Source organism: Drosophila willistoni (genome assembly GCF_018902025.1).
Source record: "Drosophila willistoni isolate 14030-0811.24 chromosome 2L unlocalized genomic scaffold, UCI_dwil_1.1 Seg168, whole genome shotgun sequence".
NCBI classification, from domain to species: domain Eukaryota; kingdom Metazoa; phylum Arthropoda; class Insecta; order Diptera; family Drosophilidae; genus Drosophila; species Drosophila willistoni.
This window is the reverse complement of record NW_025814047.1, coordinates 6,959,320-6,980,673: the sequence shown is the minus strand read 5'-3', so window position 1 is coordinate 6,980,673 and position 21,354 is coordinate 6,959,320. Positions and strand designations below refer to the sequence as shown.

Sequence of the window (21,354 nt, the reverse complement as noted above, 5' to 3'; positions counted from 1 at the left end):
AAAATGGAAACTCCTAAAAGAGAAAACTTCATTTCAGTTTTCAGCAATTTTTTTTATTCGGTGGCAGCGTTCACAGCTTTTAGGTGCCGGAAAATGACTTTTCTATTTTGGCCATTGAAAACGTTTTAACTTTTTGGCCAAAAAAAAAATAAGAGTAAGGGAGGGGACTGACAGCTGTTTTTTGGTCAACTTCTAAACCATTTTCTGATGAATCTGTTTATGAAAAAAAAAAACAAAACATCTAACATCTGTCGTGTCGATCCTTTGTTTTTTTCTCGTATTCAAAGATCCCAAAGTGCTTCTTGTGTGGTGCCACGACTTTTACTTTTGGTTAATGGCAAGACCTGTTTAAGAGAAACGCTCTCTTAAATTTTTGCAATGCGACAATGCGTTCCCACTTCTCTCTTTCACTTTGGACTTCTCTTTTTGGAGTTCGTTCCCAATGACTACCTGCTGCTTGTGACACGAACTCCAGTCGCTCTCGCTGCCGACGTCGACCGAAGAGGCGACATTGCGTGAAGCATAAAAAGGACGATTCAGTGGCCGCTCGCTTCAGTCCTTCGACAAATGCCGCGCTGTTTGCTTCGTTCAACCAGAGGAAAGTTTTACATTTAACTTGACCCAAACGTCGTTCGTCAAGTGGCAGTGCCGTGGAGTGACGCGAAAATTGCGGAAAATAGAAACCATAATTGTAATAAGGTGTTTAGCTTTTACGCTCCTTTTCAAGTTCAAGTGACTTTTCCTTTTTTTGGTGTCGGCATGCGTGAGAAGGCCAACCATTTGCATAAATACATATTCCACCGATACTGACTGGTGAAATTTGGGAGCATAATAAAAATATATACGAAAAATAACAAAAAGTCTTTGAGTTAAAGTTAAACGGTATTCCTGAAACAATGGCAACAGCACAAAACATTTTGTGGTTAATACTACTTTGGGCCATTGCGGTTAACGAGCAAGTGTTGGCCTCCAGTGTGGTTTTGAGCGATGTGAACAACATGTTGCGCGATGCCAAAGCTGCATCATCTAAGGCGACCGCAAAAAACCCAACAAATTTCGGCGTTCAAGAAGAATCGTCATCATCATCATCAGCATCGTCAGCGTCTGCTTCTACATCTAGTGTGGAGCTTTTACGTTTTGTCGACGATAACACCTCGGAGGATGTTAACTCATTGGAAATACTGTCAAATGGTCAAACGCTGTCTCTGAACCAACAAAATGGCGTCGCTGCTGCTGCTGCCGGTGACCAACAGCACTTGACTTTAACCGATCAAGTCCGTGTGTTGACCAAACAATTGAACGCTTTGATGACGCGTCGCCGCGAGGATTACGAAATGCTGGAGCACAATTTACGTAAATCCCTCAGACTAACCGCAGATGCGGCCAATGTGGATGCAGATGTGCGCAGCGAACTGGAGCAATTGAGGTAAGTGCCAAATGAAGCAGATAAACAAGTGGGAAGTGAGACAGTGTCAAATTGATATGTTCAAGTTAATAAGAAAGAGCACAAAATAAAAAACGCAACTGAAAAAGAACAAGTTTGCTTAGTCACTTGAAACTAGTTGTAAAAACTTTTAAACTTTCGTTTACTTTGTCCTTTGGCATGCATGAAAAACACTGAGGGAAATTCCCCCATCTAATCTATTTGTAAACTTGTTAATCTCAATTTAAATTCTAGTTGCAAAAAAAACCATAGAAATTTAAAACATATCTTAGAGAAAATTGTGATACACTAAATGTAAATTTGATTACATCGACTTAGGAATTTTTAGTCTTAATTAAATGAAATACTGAAAAAAAACTCAACTGATCAGGAAAGCATTTAAATAAGACTTTTATTTAGATACCAAAAAAGTTCCCTGAAAAGAAAACCCAAACCCAATATACTTATACCAATGTCCTTTTTAAAAGTTTCTAAAACATCGTTTGCTAAGAAGTTTGATGCTTTAAGCTTCATTTAATCAAATAAATTTCACTTCATTAAAACCACAAATAGATGTAGGAAAAAACCTAGACCTACTAGCAATCATAATAAATAGAGCTTAAATAAAATTGGAGACAAAGATAAAAACTTATTAAATTAGGTGAGAAAAAAAATAAACACATAATTGTTCAGAATATTTTGTTTTGACTCATCTCTAGTAAAAACTATAATTTTCTTATCGTTATCGTTGATTTGTGGATAGCCAATGTCAAAGATTTGATTTATAGATAGAGCAACAGAAGTTTCAATTTTCTTATAATAACAAATCTATTAATTAATTAATTAGCTAACAAAATCTTATTTAAATCTCATAATATTGAAAACATTAAAGTATATTTGTAAAGCTTTTATATAGAATTTATAAGTTGATCTTAAATCATTTCAATGATTAATTTAATTTTCTTTGCAAACTTTTTGTCACAGTGTGGGAATAGCCCTGAAAAGTAGGCAAAGCAAAAAGGCAAACTCAAAGTTTGCCTATTTCTTCGTGTGTGATTTGTGTTTGTTGTCATGGCCAAGACAGAGGCTGACTAATAATGATTGTCTCATCAGTGAGCTCGACTTGTTCTGTCCACCCTGGTCCTGTTCCAACTCCCCCTCCTCTCCACATTTGGCAACCACCAATAGACCCATTCCTTTTTTGTTAAGAAAAAAAATGGCACACTCTTAATTTACTGTACAAATAGCTTAGGTTAGTCTATATTTTTTTCCCTGTTGCTGTTGTTGTTTTTGTTGTTACGGCCAACTTCCGCCATTGTTGTTGTTGTTGTTGCTTCTGCTGTTGCTGCTGCCGTGGACAGTCGTAAAACTTTGCCAGTGACACCGTAAATAATTCAACACACGCAGCTGCACACATACTCACACAATTACTCAGACACAGAGAGGACATATAGACGCAGACAGACACATAAATATATACCGAAAAGGACCTTACATGGCAAGCGCCAGTCAAACGTCATGTCAACTGTGGTTTATGTATCCTGCCAGTCCTTGTCCCATCCCCAACCCCAACCCCAACTCCAACCCAACCAGCCAGTCATGCCCCAAACCAGTGACATGATTATCTGATTGAGCGCACGAGTGTGCGAGGTCAGTAGGATAGTAGTGAAAATGGCGGGTGGAGACAGGCAGACCATTAGTCCATTGCTCTTCCATACTCCAGCTCCTCCTACTCCTCATCCCTCTGTCTACTTGTATTATTTCGTTGATTTGAGGTAAAGTAAATTTGATAACATTTGCAGTTTCGACAAAAAAACAAACAAAGTAAATAAAAAAACAACAGCAAAATGTAACATGGACCATAGAACACGGAGCATGGAGCGTAGGGCGGCTTCCATTTGGGTAATTAGAATGCGCCGCCAATTGGAAATTGGCACATTGCACAGTCTAAAATTCGCATCTGAATGAGATCAACATTACATTCCTGATGAAGCTGTTGCAATGTTCTCATGTTGCGTATATTCCTATTTTGTGTTTTCAATTCACTCTCGTGTGTCATTGACAGCATTTCCAATTTTCACTGCAATGACGTGAATTGAACAACACTAGCAGCAAAAGCAGAAGCAGCAACATTAAAAAATTCCATTCGTAAGTCAAGAGCATCGACTTAAAGTTACTCTATGGAGGTATTCTAATATTAGACTCAATCGAATTTGTTTTCGAAATTTCACCAAATTATTATATCTTTTTTGTTCTATCTTTTTTATATCCTGGCATCTTTTCTCGTCTAAAGTTTTACTTATGTTGGAAAGAGGAACTCTATCTTTATATAAACTTCAATTGATTTCTGCTATTCTATCATTATTGATCAATCAAAAAGGCAGATAGGCAATATTAATTATTCAATTATCTAGTGTGATCCCAGTTAAATATTTGCAAATTTTACATGTAAATTTCACTGTTGATGCAAATGAAGAATACATACCTTAGGTCTCTTTTTTCTGTTACACTCGACTCGAGCATACTCTTCCACCTAAGGGTATACAAATCAACCTGCAGCCAAGCGAAAAATTGCAAAAAAAAAAAACAACATGAAAAAAAGAAAAACTCTGCGAAATGCTGACAATCCATTGGTTAGGATAAAGTAACAAGAATAGTTTTTTCATTTTCTGTTCTTTTTTTTTTGTGTTTAGAAGCTTTTTGATTTATTTTTTTAATTAACTTTAACTTTTGCTCGAACCGCATTTCAATTAAATATTTAGGAACGAGAAATGATAAAAAAATAATAAAATAATTTCAACTCAACTCAACTCAACTCAACTCAAGCCAACTCATGTCAGGGGCCTGTGCCACAAAAGTTTTTCCAAGTCATAAAATTAACCAAACAGCCAAACACACACGCAGTTACATATACACACACGCACAACAATTTGAAATATTACGTATACGCAGCAGAAGCCAAGCCCAAGAAACAAGACCAGAGTAAAAAAAAAAAAAAAGAAACGAAAAGAAAAGGAAAAGTTTTTTATGAAAATTTCATGTTGTAGCTTTGCTCTTTTGACAGTGAAAAATAAAACAGCAGCAGCAGCAGCAGCTGCAGCTCAAGAAAAAACAAAGAAAAAAAAAATAACTTGGGAAAACCCGAGTTGGATGAGGTTGTGGCAGGGTTTGGGGGAGAGGAGTAGCGAGAAAAATGGAAAATGGAAACTTTTCACCTAGACTTTGACTTTGTTGTACCGTTTCCTGCTTCGCCTACAACTGACTACTTTAATTGTCTGCAAAATGCCACAAAAATTCATTCAACTTTTCGGTTGTGCCACAAGTGTTGGAACATTTTCATTTTCAATTTTCATTTTCATTCTATTTACTAATATTTCATCTCAGCTGCTGTTTTGCGGGGCCGAAAAAAAGTTTTCCAACTGTGCTCTCTCATTTTTGTTCCCTGTGAAAATTAAGTTTTCGGAATTCCATTAGACTGACCACCGACCAGGCAATTAGCCTGAAAATGTCAATTTAAATGCGATTCGTTTCGATTTGAGTTGAGCCGAGTCGAGTCGAGTCGAGTCTCCTGGCAGAACGTGCTCGCTTATTTGCAAAACTCAATTAAAAGTGTTACAAAAATGTTTCAAATTCTAATTATTCCTCCATTTTCTCGCCATTTTCTTTTCTGTTTTTCCCCGTTCTTTTCGCAGACATGAAGTGGCCACATTGCGTGCCTCTCAGAGTGGCAATAAGGAACGTCTAACTGTGGAATGGTTGCAGCAGTCGATATCGGAAATACGCAAACAGTTGGCCGAATTGCAGCGTTCGGCCGGTAATATGGCCAAAGATGTACAGACACGCAGCGCGGGCTATGAGGATTTGGCCACCATTCGGCATGACTACGAGCAATTGCAATTGGAATTGACTGCCCAAAGGGAGAGGCAACAGCAGACCGAGGTCTATGTGCAAGAATTGAGGGAGGAGATAATGCAACAGGAGCAGGACTTTCGCCATCAACTCAACAAGCAAACGCCGTCCCAAACGAGAGATTCAGCGAGCATTGAGGAGACTAGCCAAGAGGTGGGTGGAATGAACTAAAAATTTTATGCTAATGATCAGATAAGCACGCAAAGCGTCAGTCGACAGGTAAAACTTTTATGGTTCCAAAAGGAACACACTAAAATGGCCAGAATGTTCTTTTTTCTTTTCGCTTTTTGTTTAAGCCATAAAGTGGCGGGGCACGCGCAACCTGGTTGAGCATTATCTGGCCATTTTATGCCTCATTTTATGCCGAGTGTGTGCTAACGAGTCAGACGGTGACTCGGTGAGTCGCTCGTCTGTGGTGGCTCGGAAATTACTCATACGCACCGCAGGACATGGACGTATTAAATATTTAATGCTATACAGGACTCACCGCTGTCAGCCACTTAGCCAGGGCATTCAGAATGTGAGTGAGGCTGTTTAGGCTTTATATTCAGCCCCGGTCTTAACTGAATCATTACGCATTTGCAATAGAGGGAGGCCAAGTGGTTGGGCTGCATATTTCTGATCTCACACAAATATGAATTGGCCACCCCTACACTGCACCTTGTTAATTAGAATTAAAGTCAAGCAGGGCAGTAGATACCAGAGAAGGAGAGAGGGGGAAAACGAGCGCAAGAGAGAGACAGAGAGAGTGCAAATGAGTAGAACAAAGCAGCTGCCAACAGGTAAAGCCGCAAAACAAAACAAAAAATGGAGGCCACGAATAAAGCTCCCACAGTCTGCTTTCATTAAAAGGATTATGCGACAGGCAGGCAGCAATCCATGGACGTACTAGGACGTCGGCATGCGGAGCAACGTCTCCAGGGAAGCCCAAAGTTTTTTCCAAGAAAAATAAATTAAACTTGCCTCATTAAAGTTTTCGCATAATACTTTCGCGATTCAAAGAATTGCAATTTAATAATAATTTAAACCATTTTTCATCGCTGCATTGGCTTTGACAACTTTTCTTGAAACAATTCTTTTTTTTATTAGAATTGTTAATCAAGTTTTTCATATTCTTGTTACCAATTTTTAGTAGAACTGTTTATTTCGTATAACGAACAATAACAACATTATAAACATTTATTTTATCCTCAAACAAATTACAAACAAGAAACTATTTGCTTTGAGTTCATTCAGAAAGAAACAATTTAAAAAGAATCATTTTCGATTATTCAATGAAGCCAAAAATCAAATAGTAAACAAAATATGAAAAACATTTTCCCTACTCAAATGAATTACCTCGAGCCTGCTCATTCGAAACACTGTAAACAAAGTTTTAGCCAAATATGAACTGTATGTACCCCAATCAAAAATTAACAAATTCAAAGGCTTCTTTCTGCTATAGTCCAAACTGTATCAGACCAAAGGGGCATCAGTCGACAAACATGAGTAACTTATGACGTTCATATGTAAAGTATTTAAAGGCCAAACTACATTCTTAGGTGTTATTCGAGTTAAGTATTTAATGTTATCCAAAACGGTTATACTATACTGTATACCAAAGCTCCCCTTCCTGCTCTATTGATTAGATTACATCTGAATTAGAATAAAAACGACTTATTAGGTCAGCTTGGATAATCTGTCTACGCCCCTGAAACCACCTATGGGCGATTTAAGAAATATGTCAGTGGAGTACTTGGAGTACTTTAAAGGAATCTGCAAACTGGTTTGGTGGCCACCTGTTTTTTTAAAGGTTACTTTGCTTCTTCTTTGATGTTTAGAAGCGAAACTAAAAAATTTAACCACAAATTGCTCAGCAAACAAACAACAAAAATAAGGAGGAAAGAAAAGAGAACAAAAGAGAAGAGAAGAGAAGAGACACCAATAAAACGTGCAGTCAAGTTGCAAAGCGGCTTTCACTGTACTCTTCATGGTTGTGCGAGTGTGTGTCTGTGTGTGTGTGTGTGTGCCAGTTTTGTGTATTTATGTAACATTAATGGCCACGCCTCTTTTGTCCAAATGTATATAAAGCGAAATTGCTAAAAATTGCAAACAAAGGGCAGGAAATCACCTTTTAATCGCCCTCAGCTGAAGTGAACTTCAGTATTCCAAACAGTTGGAAGGAGGGGGGTCCAGCTGCCTCATCTCTGGGGGAAGGAGGGACCCACTACTGCTGCTTGGCTGTTGTCTTTTGTCTGTGGCCCTGTTGAAAAAAAAAGTTTTGCCAACAGCCAACAGAGAACAGCAGATGCTCCACTTGAATGCTGCCAGAGTACCGATAATCAGTTCATCGTAGTATGTGTGTGTGTGTGTGAGTGCCAAGTGTGTGTGTTTGTGTGTGTGTGTGTGATGTTCGCGCAATTTGATCCTTTTCATTATTACGTTTTTTCCCCTTCTTCTTCTTCTTCGGCTCCTTCTACTTCATCGCTTGCTTTCTTCCCATCAAACTCAGTCAGCCACTGACTGACAGGCCACAAAACCTGTTGTTGTTGTTGTTAAAGTTCCCCCCTCTCTCCCTGTCCACCCACTAACGCTCTCTTATCCAAAACAAAGACGAGGCAAAAAAAAAACAGAATGAAACCCAATTTTTAAAATTGTTATTATAAAAGCGCAGCAAAGCAGAAATTAGGTTAGATTAGAACAAAGAGACCAGGCATCCAGGCATCCAGACAGACAGACACTGAGACAGACCGACAAAGCGGGAGCACAGGAGACAGGAAGGAAAAGGAAAGGCAGAGATAGTAGATAGATAGTAAAAAAGAAACAAAACAGAAAAAAAAAATGAAGGAAAAAATGAAACAATAAAATTGCACAGGTGGCTGTTAAGGGAGAAACACACAAAAAAAAAAAACAAAAAGTAATCAAAATAACAAAAAATAATAATAATATTACTCTCTGCGTGTGTGTGTGTGTGTGTGTGGTTGGGTCTAATCAAATTTACTTTGTGCGCAACGGAAAAACCAAAATTAGAAAAAATATGCAACAGAAAATTAGAGAAGCTTGTGCCACATAACTTTGTATCATGAATTTGCGGCAACTCAAACACGTAGGGAACTCAATAATTCTGAGCGAAAAAGAGTAGTCCGAAAAAGTAAAAGCAAAAAAGTTTAAAAAAATATTTGAAAAAAACTGATATCTGCAGTTGATTGTTATCCATCATGAAATTGAACAATTTTTAGACTATCCAACCTAACAGTAACGAAAAGAGAATTGTACCTAAGTGTTTAATTTAGTTGCTAATATTTAAAAGTCTCCTCAATGTTTTTGGTAAACCATCTTTCTTAGATCTTTAAGATCTTTCGAATCGGAATCAATTTTTAAACAATATTGCTGCACATTTATTGCTTTCATTATTATAGAAATTATTGTATTTTTGCTTATTTAGGAATTTCAAAGATAAAGTTATTGTATTTTTGTAGTCAGATTCATGAATCAACTGAGGTAACAAGAAATTCGTATTGTATGAGTAATATAATATAATTGTTTTGGCGACCTTTTTAATTTATATTCAAACCTTTTGTTTGCCGGCTCGAGATCGAAAATACAATTTAATATTTAATGGGCTTAATCATCAAATAAAGTAAATAAGGCGAACTTTTTTCTCTCCAATTACCTTCATTACTTTTAAGTGCAACGCCGAAAACTTTGATTTAAGGATAACTCTCAGCTAGCTTATATTGTCTATACAGAATATATTTTTCTATATCTTAATTGAACTCAAATTAATAGAATGGTAAGAAAAAAAATCAGGTCACAGCTGTTTTTGACAGGCAAAAGAGAAAAAAACAAAACTGAAAACGAAAAAAAAATAAAACAAAAACAAACCGGGAAAAATCCCATCTAATTGTGATTGTCTGCAAACAGATTTCTCCAAACACATATGAAATAGATGGAAGCTGTCACTAGCAACAGTAACAGTTGAAATGTATGTATAACACGCAAATGTTTATCATTGGTTATTGATGCTGACAGGCTTCCTACCCGCGCACCTCCTTCTCCGACACAATTCTGCTGCCCTTCTCCATACCATTCCAATTTTCCAAACTAACAAAAAAAGGCAGAAAAATAAGATATATATATATAACTATATATATATATATATATATGTATGCATGTATGATGTACATATGAGAAACTTGTTGTTAAATTAGCAAGGCAAACAAAATGCGGGCGAGACACAGGACCGAGGACTATGGACCAGGACCAGGCCTTGTCAGTGGGGGACAGTGAAGAGGAAAGGGAAAGGAAGGGAAAAGTAGGGGGAAGAATCCGGTTTCACTAGCAGACTCCCAGGACAAGCGCAGACAGCATTTGTTTTGCTGTTTTTTTTCTCCCCCTCTCTCTCTGTCTCTCTGCCCTCACTCTCTCTTGCTTTCACAGTGTCTTTCACTGAGGCATTTTACCTTATTTATGTTGATATTTGTTCGGCTTTTGTTTTATGTTACATTCCACCATTCTATTTCACATTTCCCATTTGCCTGATACCTCTGCTCTTCCTGACTCTTATATATGTGTATGTGTGTGTGTGTGTGTGTGTTTGTGTGTAGTTGTTGTTGGCAATTTGTTTGATTGTTCAAGTAGCTGGTAGCCCTTTTTTTGTGTTTTGCTCTTATGTACTTGATATTTATTTTATGAGTGAAATTATCTTTATTGAAACTTGGCATACACTTGAGATACAAATACAGATACAGATACAGATACATTTACATCTCCCTGCCAGCAGCAGCAGCAGCATCATCATCGAGAGATTGTTGCAGTAGACAAAATTTGATGCTTTCTACTCTGTTTTGATGATGCCGCCATCAGGGCCGGTTCAAGCCTTTATTAGGGTTAAGCAAAGAGACTGTACCTAAAGTGATTAAATGGAAATCTAATGTTAAATTAAAATCTAATGTTTTTTCATTTTTAAATTAAAATCCACTTTAAAATGAAGATATCTTTAAGATCAGTAATTATCAAGTGGCTATTCTACATCTAACACTGATATTTCTGGTGTGCTGCTATTGTTTTCCACAAACTGAACGGACCTGGCAACTCTGTCAATGAAAAATGAGGACAAGCTTAAGTAGAGAAAGAGTACAGAGGGAATATCTGTATACCCGGAGAAGGTCTTTGCTTCCCATACACATGCATAAATTTATATTCCTATTACATTGAATTTTTTTTCTTAGAGTTTCAATTGAAATTTTTGTTTCTCTTGGTGTGCATGTTAAAGCTTGAAAAATGTTATCATTCTTTGCAGTGGCTCCCTTTTTTGATGTTATTAATATACTTTCCAACACTTTTCTTTTGGCAATATTTGCAAAATATTTAGTTTCAAATTATGCACACGTTTGCCATTTAGCTGGAAGGAAGCAAAGAAAAAAATCAAAGCAGAGTAGAGCAAGCAAGAGCACTGTGGAAAGAGGGAGAGTGAGAGGGGAAGGACACAAGAGTTGGGGATAGGAGGTCCTAGCAACACAGGCCCCTAAATGCGCATTAACTTAATGGCATTTTGTGGCTCCCACTCCCTTCCACCCTTGCCCTCGTATGCTCTTTCTCTCTCCCCTCTCATCACCGCATCCTGACAATCTCCGCCCAGACTCTGGAGCGTAACTTTTTGAAGCATCGCACAAAAGTCCTATTAAATTTTTACGACAATTCGCTGTGTTACTGATGCCGGAGCTGAAGCTGGAGCTAGAGCAGGAGCAGGAGTTCATTTTTTTTCTATTTGCACAATGCACACACTCACCTTAGGTTGGGAGTCCTCTCCTCTACTTCTGCTCTCATCCCTTTGGAATTGCTGTCACGCTAATAGCAAATCCTTGTTAGCTTTCACTTAAGTGTAATATGCAAAATGTTTTTCTCTACTTTAATCCTTGAATTACAGACCCGGGGCAACTCTTATATTGGAAAATTAATTAATGGTTGCCTTTACCCACTATACTATGTATTTTATGATTACCCCAGCTCTCCCCGAAAACTGGCCCTGCCCCCATTGGCACACATCAAATATTTATGCTTCAGTTTCGATTTCAATTAACGCCCATCAAATGCTTTCAAAAAATTGTTTCGCCTTCGACTTGTCAACGAGAAATTTGAGCCGCATAAATCACATTTAATTATACTAAAGAAAGTCTCCTTCTTCGAGATAGAGAGAGAGAGAGAGAGTGGGAAGAACTTTATACTGCCTGGCACCTTGGTCTGGGTCTTGAGTTGCTTTTTGTATATATTTCTTCTTTTTTTCTGATACTTTTTGATGGCCACTTCCTGTCTCGCCCACATAGAGTAGATAGAGACTTCATATACAGTACTTTTCTACATATAAAACGCGAACGTGCCGTATTAGCAATGTTCGTGACCTTTCACATAAAACAACGCCAAGCTAGTCCCTCCCTACCCCCAACTGTTCCCCTCTTCAAGAGGAAGAGTAGTGGAACGTGCAGGCAGTTGAAAGCAAAGGCAAACAGTGGCAAATGCCTTTTCGGACTTTTCTTTCTTCAAAAGTCTCCCATAAATATGCGTAAATTTGCTTCTTTTTCGTTTCGACACTTCGATTGAAAAGTTGAAAAACGAAATCAAATTAATTAACGCGAACCCTTAATAAATATTAAGGTTCCTTTTATAAGGAAATTCCGTTTGAATTTAAACTGAAGGTCCGTGTGTTGATAAGTGGGTGGACTCGTCCTATGCTTATTTCTTATTTCACTATTTCATTTGTCCACTTTGCTAATCACTTGATATTCTTACAAGTGACAGTCACTCTCTTTTATAACTATGTACAGGGATTAAGGGAGTTTCATGAATATTGACATTTGATTAAAACTAGTCACTCATTATAAAGTGAACTTGAGCCAAATTCAAACTGGATGGACGTTTGACCAGGTCCTTTAAATGGATTAAGATAGAATGAAATGCTAGTTAATGAACATGACTGCCCTTTTGGATACATCAAACCATAATCAAATGAATGGGAATGTATAATTTGACTATTCTCCAATTAAAATGTTACATTGCACATTTCTTTTGCCCGGGCAACTTTATTAGTCAATTCTGACATGACATTTCTTTCTAAGTATGTAAATTTGTAGGTATGACTGACTGACTGACTGATGGATGGATGGATGGCTAGAGAATTTCAATGAATAGAAAGAATTTGAATTGAAAAGAAAACAAATGTGTGAATGTGAATGCGAGAATGAATAAATGTGGGTGTCTGTGCAAAGCATATTCATTACATTTCTGTGTAAAAAGGAATGAATGTGACCCAAATGGCATTACCTTGGTTTGCATGGTCTGTTTTTTCCGTGTCTGTCTGTGCCGTCTCTCTGTCGTCTGTCACTTGGTTAAAATTATGTGTTTGTGTGTATTAAATTTATGCAACTCTTACCACCAGCGAGAGACTTGAGCAAAAGAAAAAAAAGAAAAACAGAAACGAAGGCTGCAAAATCCACCCACAATAACAACTAGAAACCTAGCAACTTTAGGGACTTACATGAAGCTAAAGCTGCTGCTGATGCTGTAGCTGTTGCTGACATTATTGTTGTTGCCCGCCATTCTGCCTTTCATATTTCAGTACCTACCCCACACGAATCCTTTGCCCGCCTGCCTGCCATGTTATGAAATGCATTTATAATAAATGGTTTTAGCATTCAATTCCCAGCACATAATCCAAACACACACACACTCTCTCTCTCTCTCTCTTTCTCCCTCTAGTCTTCCACGCACTCACTGTCAGTGGGAAAATAAGAAACCATAGCATACTTTTAAGCTCATCCAAAATCCTTTCCACGTTTTGCTTTACTATATATTTTTGGCTTTTGTTTTTTGCATTTCAGCTCTCTGCCGATCATAAGCGCCGCCATTGCCGCTTCCAAAGCGAACAGATACACGCCCTGCAGGTTTCCCACCGGGGATTGCGTCGCCAGTTGAACGAACTTAAATATCATCGCATCGATGAGCGGGTGCGAAGCCTGGAACTTGAACAGCATCGGATTGCCAATGCCAATTTCAACCTGAGTCGTCAAATTGCCACACTCGATAAGCTGCATACATCCATGCTGGAGCTGCTCGAAGACGTTGAGGGATTGCAGACGAAAATGGACAAGAATTTTCCGGAGTTCCGTCACGAGATATCTAAATTGGAGTTTGCCAATGCTCAAATCAGTTCCGAGCAGAATCTAGTCCGGGAGGAGAACAAAAACGAGGCCCGTTCGCTGCAAGCGATGGCCGTGAGTGTCAGCGCCTTGCAGGACGAGAGGGAGGGAGTCAAGAAGCTGGTCTCCAATGTGGCTCAACTCCAGACAAATGTCGACCGCTTGCAATCGATGGTGGGCGAGGCTCTGGAAATGCAGAATAAAAATAAGGTAAGAACTCACAATTATCAAACGTATTTGTAGATGATATTTTGTGTTTTTCCTTTATCCTTTATTAACATTTTCCATCTGCTTTTGGGTGTGCACGTTCTCGTTTGCTTTGTTCTTCCTCTTTTTTTAGATGTCACATCTGAACAAGCCACACAAGCATCCCCAAATCCCTCAGACCGAACAAGATTCTGCCCTGGCTGAAACTCTTGTGGCCGAACTGGAAAATGTCGAGTCTCAATACGAGGCCATTATTCAGAGACTCCCCCATGACTGCAGTGAAGTAAGCCAATTGGATGATGGTCTCCACTTGATAGCTCCAGCTGGTCAGCACCATCCTTTGATGACCCATTGCAGCTCGGATGGCTGGACCACGATACAACGTCGTTTCGACGGCAGTGCCGACTTCAATCGCTCCTGGGTCGACTACTCGAATGGCTTCGGTGTGCCTGGAGGAGAATTCTGGATTGGTAATGAGCAACTGCATCACCTGACACTGAATAATTGCAGCCAGTTGCGTGTTCACATGCAAGACATCTACGATAATGTGTGGGTGGCTGAGTATGGCTACTTCTACATATCATCTCGATCGGACGGCTATCGTCTGCACATTGGTGATTACAGTGGTAATGCCTCGGATGCCTTGAACTACCAACAGGGCATGCAGTTCTCGGCCATCGATGATGATCGCGACATCTCACAGACGCACTGTGCTGCCAACTATGAGGGTGGCTGGTGGTTCTCTCATTGCCAGCATGCCAATCTCAATGGGCGCTACAATTTGGGTCTGACTTGGTTCGATGCTGCTCGCAATGAGTGGATAGCGGTCAAGTCAAGTCAAATGCTGGTCAAGCCACGTCCAGCTGGCGAGTGCCCAGCCACAGCGTTAGCGACAGTAGATTCCTCGTCCCCAATATCCACTCCTATTCCCACATCCTCTCCAAGTGCTGTTGCCGCTGCCGCTGCGTAAGTGAACTTAAACTAGAGCCACAGGAAACCACCAAAGCCATTGGCCTAGTATAGTTGGCAGTGCTTTGTTAGTTTGTGAGAGAGAAAAACGCCAAAGCGTTGTAAAAAAAATTTAAATTATCATCATCAGCATCCGCATCACTATCACCATAAACATTTGAAACTTGTATATAGCTAAAAGAAAAGAATAAAAACAAACCATATAATTTCTAAATGGAGCTTACTGGCCTTAGAGTTCACCTAGGCGTATGCGTAATCTAGTTAAATGTATACACACACAGACACACACACACACATACACTCTCACTTTCATTTACACACATGAACCCATATATAAATATATACATATGTTTTTTGGTCTTTCAAACAAGATCTCATAGAGGCTTAAGTTCCATAACCGAGAATCGGAGAGAAAGAAAGAGAAATGTTTTATTTTTCTCTCTCTCTCTTTTGAGAAACTTGGCATATCAGTTCATGTCTAGTTATATAAGTCACAGAAAAAAGTCAGACAAATAATACCATATATATGTAGTATATAGATGCAAATGTGTATGTCTAACACTAACTTCATTATTAGCATTTAGCATATCAGTCATATTTAAGTATCTATAGACTATAGAGTTGATAATTGTAATTGTTGTACGATATATATATATATATAAATACTATACATATATATATATACACATATAAATGTAAAACTGTTTCCTAAATAATCTAGTTGTAGACCAGCTCTAGCTGCAGCTCCAACTTCAACTTCATTTTCAACTCCTGCCCTGCTTCTGTCCTTGCTAATCATAAAAAAAGTAAAATAAACCAAGAAAAAAAAATAGACAAAAAACCAACCGAGTTGCAAGCCAAAGAAAACGAAATGAGATGAAGTAAAATATGCAAAATATATATATATATATATCTGTGTATGTATGTGTATTTAGCAAAACAGGAAAAAACAAATAAAAACTATTTTCTGCAGTATACCAAAAAAAAAAACAAAAAACACACAAAAACCAGAAAGAAAAGAGCTAAACAAAAAGAGAAGACAAAAACAATTGCAGTTAGCATTTAAGTTTAATAAGTGTATAAGTAAAGAAAAGACAGATGGAACTAAGTATATATATTTAATTGTATACATTGTAACATTTAATTTAAGAGCAATTCACAAAAAAAAAAAAAAAAGACAACAAAACGAACGGCTAAGACGCAAAAGGCTTGGCCCATATGGCCAACATATTTTACAATAAATGAATTGATGTGAAAAAAATTAAAAAATACCAATAGCACAAGGAGATTTCATTTTAAGCCCACTTAACAATGCTATTAGCCTTGGCAATGCCAACTTATAGCCAAGTCAGCGACACAAAAGCTCTTCAGAATATTGCACACTGGGACGGGGCTCAGAGAAACTGGTAAGCAAATAAATGCCCTTTTCGTTCTGTTATTGAGGGAAGTGAAAAGTAAAGGCAAAGTTCGGCATGATTTTGCTAAATCCATTAGGATTAGTGATGTTGGCTAATTCCGAGTTTAAATTTGCGGTTTGGCATTAAACAAATTAGCACCTTAAAGTTTGCTAGGCAACAAAAAACTATTTATTTTTTGAAATTGTACCTACAATTATTTTACACATCTCTTTGGCTGCAAAAAACATATTCAAGGGTACTAAATTTTAAGCTACTAATCTCACAACGTTTTTTTTAATTTTGTGAAAAGTGTGACCAAATTAAAGCAGATTGAAAAACCTGGATTCAATCTAGGCAAAAGGCATATAATAATTTGGTCAGAAATGTGCACACGGAGTAGAGAACATCTCTCTGACCATATAAAGTATGTATATTTTATGTATGAATGTACGAGACGATTCATATCCGTCCGTCCGACTGGATCGCCTAGGCCATTAAAGACATAAAATGATGTTACAAAAGTAAGGAAAAAGTAAGAGAATATTTTCAAGGCTATGCCTATACGAAGATATGCCATTGACCGCTGAATATGAGTAGGTATGCAGCGAAATCGATTACAATCGATGGTTTTTACCAGCGACCCTTAAAAAATCGGTAGAGGCATCTATTCGATTTTCGCAGCTCTAATTGACACGTTTGCTTCAAGTCAACTACTTATCATAATTCATTTATTTCATTAATTCAAATATTTAAATGTTAAATGGAACATATCTTAAAATTTTTTAGTTCCGATTGCAGCAATTGGAATATAAATCGAAAATAGTCAAACGCATTCTTTAAAATCGACTTTCTGACATTGCTCTGATCTAAGGCTGATACAAACAAACGTTTCTGCTCAAAGAATAATTCCACTGATTTTAAGAAATAGACCTGTTTGCCAAAGATCTGACCTTTTAAATATTTAAATAATGGGATATAAATAGGAATGAAAGCAAATTAAATGCAACACCTTTTGATGGTTGCTCTTATACAGCAAACGTTACAATTGAAACAAAAAGGAGACGACATTCAAATATGAAAATGAAATTCAAATTAAAATTCTATTCAATTTAATTTTTGTAATTGCAGCAGAAAGAGGGAGGAGCAGTACATTCAATTCATATATGTGTCAAATTTCAACAACATTTGCTGTTTTGTGATTACAATATTAAAATAATTTTATACTTAAATGACAGAATTAATGAAGTTTGACGGAAACAGCGAAATCAAAAGTTATTAAATAATACAAACAATTTTGCCGATTGTTTGAAATAAAAACTTGTTTGATGAATCTCTATGATTGTTATTTAATTTTCAAAATTGTTAAATTGAATAGAAAATTGGTGAAATGTTTAGTCCAAGATTTACGAAATGTTTATGAGCAAATATAAATTGAAATTGAATTAAATATGTGAGATATGTGCTGAAATTTAAGTAATACTAAATCGACACAAACATATATAAATTATTGCCTCTACTAAAAACCTTTTTTATAATTTTTAAAGTCTAGTCGCGAAAATCCTAGGAAAAAAAGATGTCAGAATCCTTGTTGGCAAAATTGAAAGTCAACTGAAAACCGCCTTATTGAAATCTATAAGATTTCGGGGCAAACATCCCTGTTATTGTTAATTATGACCCACTGTGCATAACATTATCTGAATGGCCCAGAAAAGTATGCTATGCATTTAGATGCTGGTAAATTCAGCTTGAACAAAGCTGAAATGATATCCTTGGCAATTTATCATACTTTTCTCTAAACATGAACAGCAAAAAATTGAGTGAGATACATTTTTCATACCATTTTGCCAATAATATTGAATATTTTCAAGATTGACTTTTCACCAGGCCATGATGGCTTGACGCGCTTTCTGATCCTTATTTATGCATTTATTTTTGTTGACATTTTTGCACTTTGCAAAAAAAAAAAAAAGAAAGAAAACGACGAGCTTGCAAATGGATAACTGGCTAAGGCAGCAGCCAAAAAAGAAAAAAAAGAACCCAGAAATAAGAACAAGAAAAATGCATAGCAATTTTTTTATGCAAATTCACCAGAGAGATGGAAAGCGGAACAGTGATCCAAAGAGAGTGAGATTGAGAGCAAGAGTAAAAGCCAGGGTGGGATGAGCAAACAAAATTGACAACCAGGCCAAACTTGTGACATTTATTTGGCAAAAAGTACAGCAACAGCAACAACAACTACAATATTTGGCATTTATTTAAAAGCTAAGAAGATACTTGAGAAGTGTAGGAGCTAAAAAGGAACAGAAAAAAAGAGAAGTAGGAGGTTCATTTTGAGAGGGAGGTGAAGTGGCTCTTTGAAATTCATTTTCATTTGTGACTTTTCGGGTTTCGGGTTCGGTCAACAGCATTTTCTGCACCATTTAACCTGAGTGCGAACATCTTGGCCAACTCAAAGTCAAATTTTCGGTGTGAAAGCCATAAAACCAAAATAAAAAACACAAATACAAAAAGGAAATTGCTAAAAAAAAAAAGGCATACATTTAAAATGAAAATCATTTATGGTCGAGGGATTTTGCTGGGCAGCACTTCCGGCAATTATCCCTAAAACAAGAGAGAGAGAGAGACAATGACGTAGAAGTGGAGAGGGAGTGAGTGAGACAATCCCACTTAAATGATGTGTGTGTCTGCGCATTTGCATATTTAATATTATATGTACAATTGAATAACACATTTAATAGACAACAATGAAAGCAAAAACTTGAAAACAAATTTAATTTTTCTCATGCATGACACCCATTTTTGGTGGATTTAATTAAAGGGACTTAGGGCCTTAAGCCTGGATCTATTCTGTGCTTAAAACACAGAGGGCGAGAGAGAGAGAGAGAGAAAAAACGCAACTGGGAAAGAAAAACATTTAATAAATTTTTACGACTCTAATGCCAAAGCCTCTCCAAATGACATACAAACATAAAACGCAAAAACCCCGCGGCCCGAGGCAAAGAGCAAACGCTTGTTAGCCTTCTCTTTTAATCAGGCTCTCAGTGTCGTTGTCGTCCTTGTCGTTGTAGTATGTAGTACTATAGTTCCATGTCGTCTTTACAGTGAGAACGAGAGCTAATGTGGTTGCCAAAAAGGGCAAAAGTGAAGGAGGAGATGGAGGCAGAGAACTCAAGGTGGAGCTGGAGTAGTTGCAAGAGGAATATGCTAATTTTAATTAGTTGGAAATTTACATATGCCACGCGCACACACAACACACGTTTCTTTAACTGAATGGCACAACTTTTGCTTTTGGAATATGTCCCAGTTTAACCCATCATACGCCTTCTTCCCCCAACACCACCCCCATCACCACCACCACCACCACCCCCATCGCCATCCCCATCCATTCACACAGTTCTAAGTTCCACAAAATTGGGACAATTATAATTGTTATTGACACTCAACATGACTAATGAATGGAAATGGATAAAAATTTGAAAACAAAAAGAAAGAAAATCATTCCAAGACAACAAAATGCCATTTAAGTGCTTTAATTTATTTCATATCGAGTGGACTAATTGGCAGTCCTGTCGCTAATGGACAGCCATAGAGATGTCTGTAGTTGTTGCAAATGTAGGTTAAACCTTTGATTTCTATGCACATTTTTGCATTTTTGAATTTTCTTCGTTCAAAAGATGTCTAATGTTTGTTATAGTATAACAACTGAAAACATAAATTAGTATGTAAATACATAAATACCAAATTCAGAGCTAGTGTTTTTCATGAAATACAAATACCCTTATTTATTTTAATTACATGGGAATATGAGTTTGTGGTCTAAAAATTATACCCCTGAAATTTTACTTTACCAAACATGCATGGAAAGAAATAGAAGGAGGATGTATGGAAATTTTTGGGGGGATTAAGAAAAAAGTACCACTTAAGTTTGAGTTTGTGTCATTAAAATTAGATACAAAAACCCGAAATTTCGATAGGCCTCAAAACAAATCCTGGGACCAAATTGAACATTTTTGGTATGCAGTTTATCTTAGATTACCGAGATCTACAACTTCTTTAAATATTAAATATTTTGGAAAGACTGCGCTAAACTATTGTCCAGCTGGAAAGGGGGAGCTTTTTGTTCAAACCCAACTATAAAAAAAAACTTCGAAAGCGGCAAGACAATATTTACATAAATACAATTATTAACAAATTACTGAAAAAATGTTTTGTTTAATTACTTGGGAGCCGAGAAAATCTCATTCAAAGAAATATTTAAGTAAGTAAGTCGTCTCGCCGACTTGGGTATACCATGCACCAAGTGAATAAAATATTTCAAATTTTGAAAACCAAATGTATATCTATTAAATTGTTTTTACATGCCTTTCAGGATGCCTAAGATATGCTATCTCGCTAACTCTAAAACCCACAACCACTCTAGCGCCCCCACTACCCTACCGCAAACTCCGCCCTTATGGACCGCCCTGTAAAATACATTATATTTTTTGCATGTTTCTAGTCTGATTTCAATCAAATTTGGTAGTTTGATGAAAATGGGATTAATTAGTCTGCCGAATTTGATACGATAGTCAAAAAGTATCTGCGCCTCTATTAGGCCAGTATACATATCGAATTTAATTCCTCTAGCTGTTGTAGTTTTTGAGAAAATCTGTTTTATGTAAGGTGGCGTGGCAAAAAGTTTGAACAATTAATTTCTGCGCGCTTACCAAACGAGTATATATACCAAAGATAATGTCTCTAGCTGTTATGTATAGCTTAAAAAAAAAATTCCAATTCTCTATACATTTAGATACGAGATCTAGGTGTTCATACAGACGGACGGAGAACAGACAAGGCTAGATCGACTCGGCTGTTGATCCTGATCAAGAATATATTTACTCTATGGGGTCGGAGAAGCTTCCTTCTGCCTGTTACCTACATTTTATCGACTTTATTATACCGCTTTACATACGGACGTAGTCTTTAAATTTTTGGCTTGCATTTCTGTATTGAGCTTACTTCATATATGAAGCATGAATATAAAATAGTTGTTTCACTTGGTTCTTACTTCATCAGGGTGTTAAAGTCGCCATTTCGGATGTAATGTTGATGGCCTTCATAGCATTAATAAGCCAATTTCATGTTGAATCGAACTAAATACCAAATTATTAATTATTTCATACTCATTAGTAACTTGTCCAATTATTAAATAAATATGTTATATCTGTATCCATTTGATACGCTAATTAAAGTCTTTCGGAACTTGTGCAGTTTTGTAAGTCCTATTGGCAAATGT

The 21,354-nt window shown here is 37.1% G+C and overlaps 1 protein-coding gene across 1 annotated transcript; it reads left to right on the top strand.

Annotated features, from left to right (window-relative positions):
* The first annotated feature begins 542 nt into the window (after nucleotides 1-542).
* LOC6642090 (protein scabrous) lies at nucleotides 543-15,342 on the top strand. Its single transcript, XM_002065658.3, has 4 exons — nucleotides 543-1,426; nucleotides 5,116-5,485; nucleotides 13,189-13,716; nucleotides 13,847-15,342. The coding sequence occupies exons 1-4, from the start codon at nucleotides 897-899 to the stop codon at nucleotides 14,681-14,683; spliced, it is 2,265 nt and encodes a 754-aa protein (XP_002065694.1). The 5' UTR covers nucleotides 543-896; the 3' UTR covers nucleotides 14,684-15,342.
* The last annotated feature ends 6,012 nt before the right edge of the window (nucleotides 15,343-21,354 follow it).

Bases quoted from the DNA above. Each gene is read 5' to 3' on its own strand.
- LOC6642090 (XM_002065658.3), top strand. From the start codon at position 897: ATGGCAACAGCACAAAACATTTTGTGGTTAATACTACTTTGGGCCATT. The intron at 1,427-5,115 runs GTAAGTGCCAAA...TTCTTTTCGCAG, and splicing joins AGCGAACTGGAGCAATTGAG to ACATGAAGTGGCCACATTGC. The intron at 13,717-13,846 runs GTAAGAACTCAC...CTCTTTTTTTAG, and splicing joins AAATGCAGAATAAAAATAAG to ATGTCACATCTGAACAAGCC.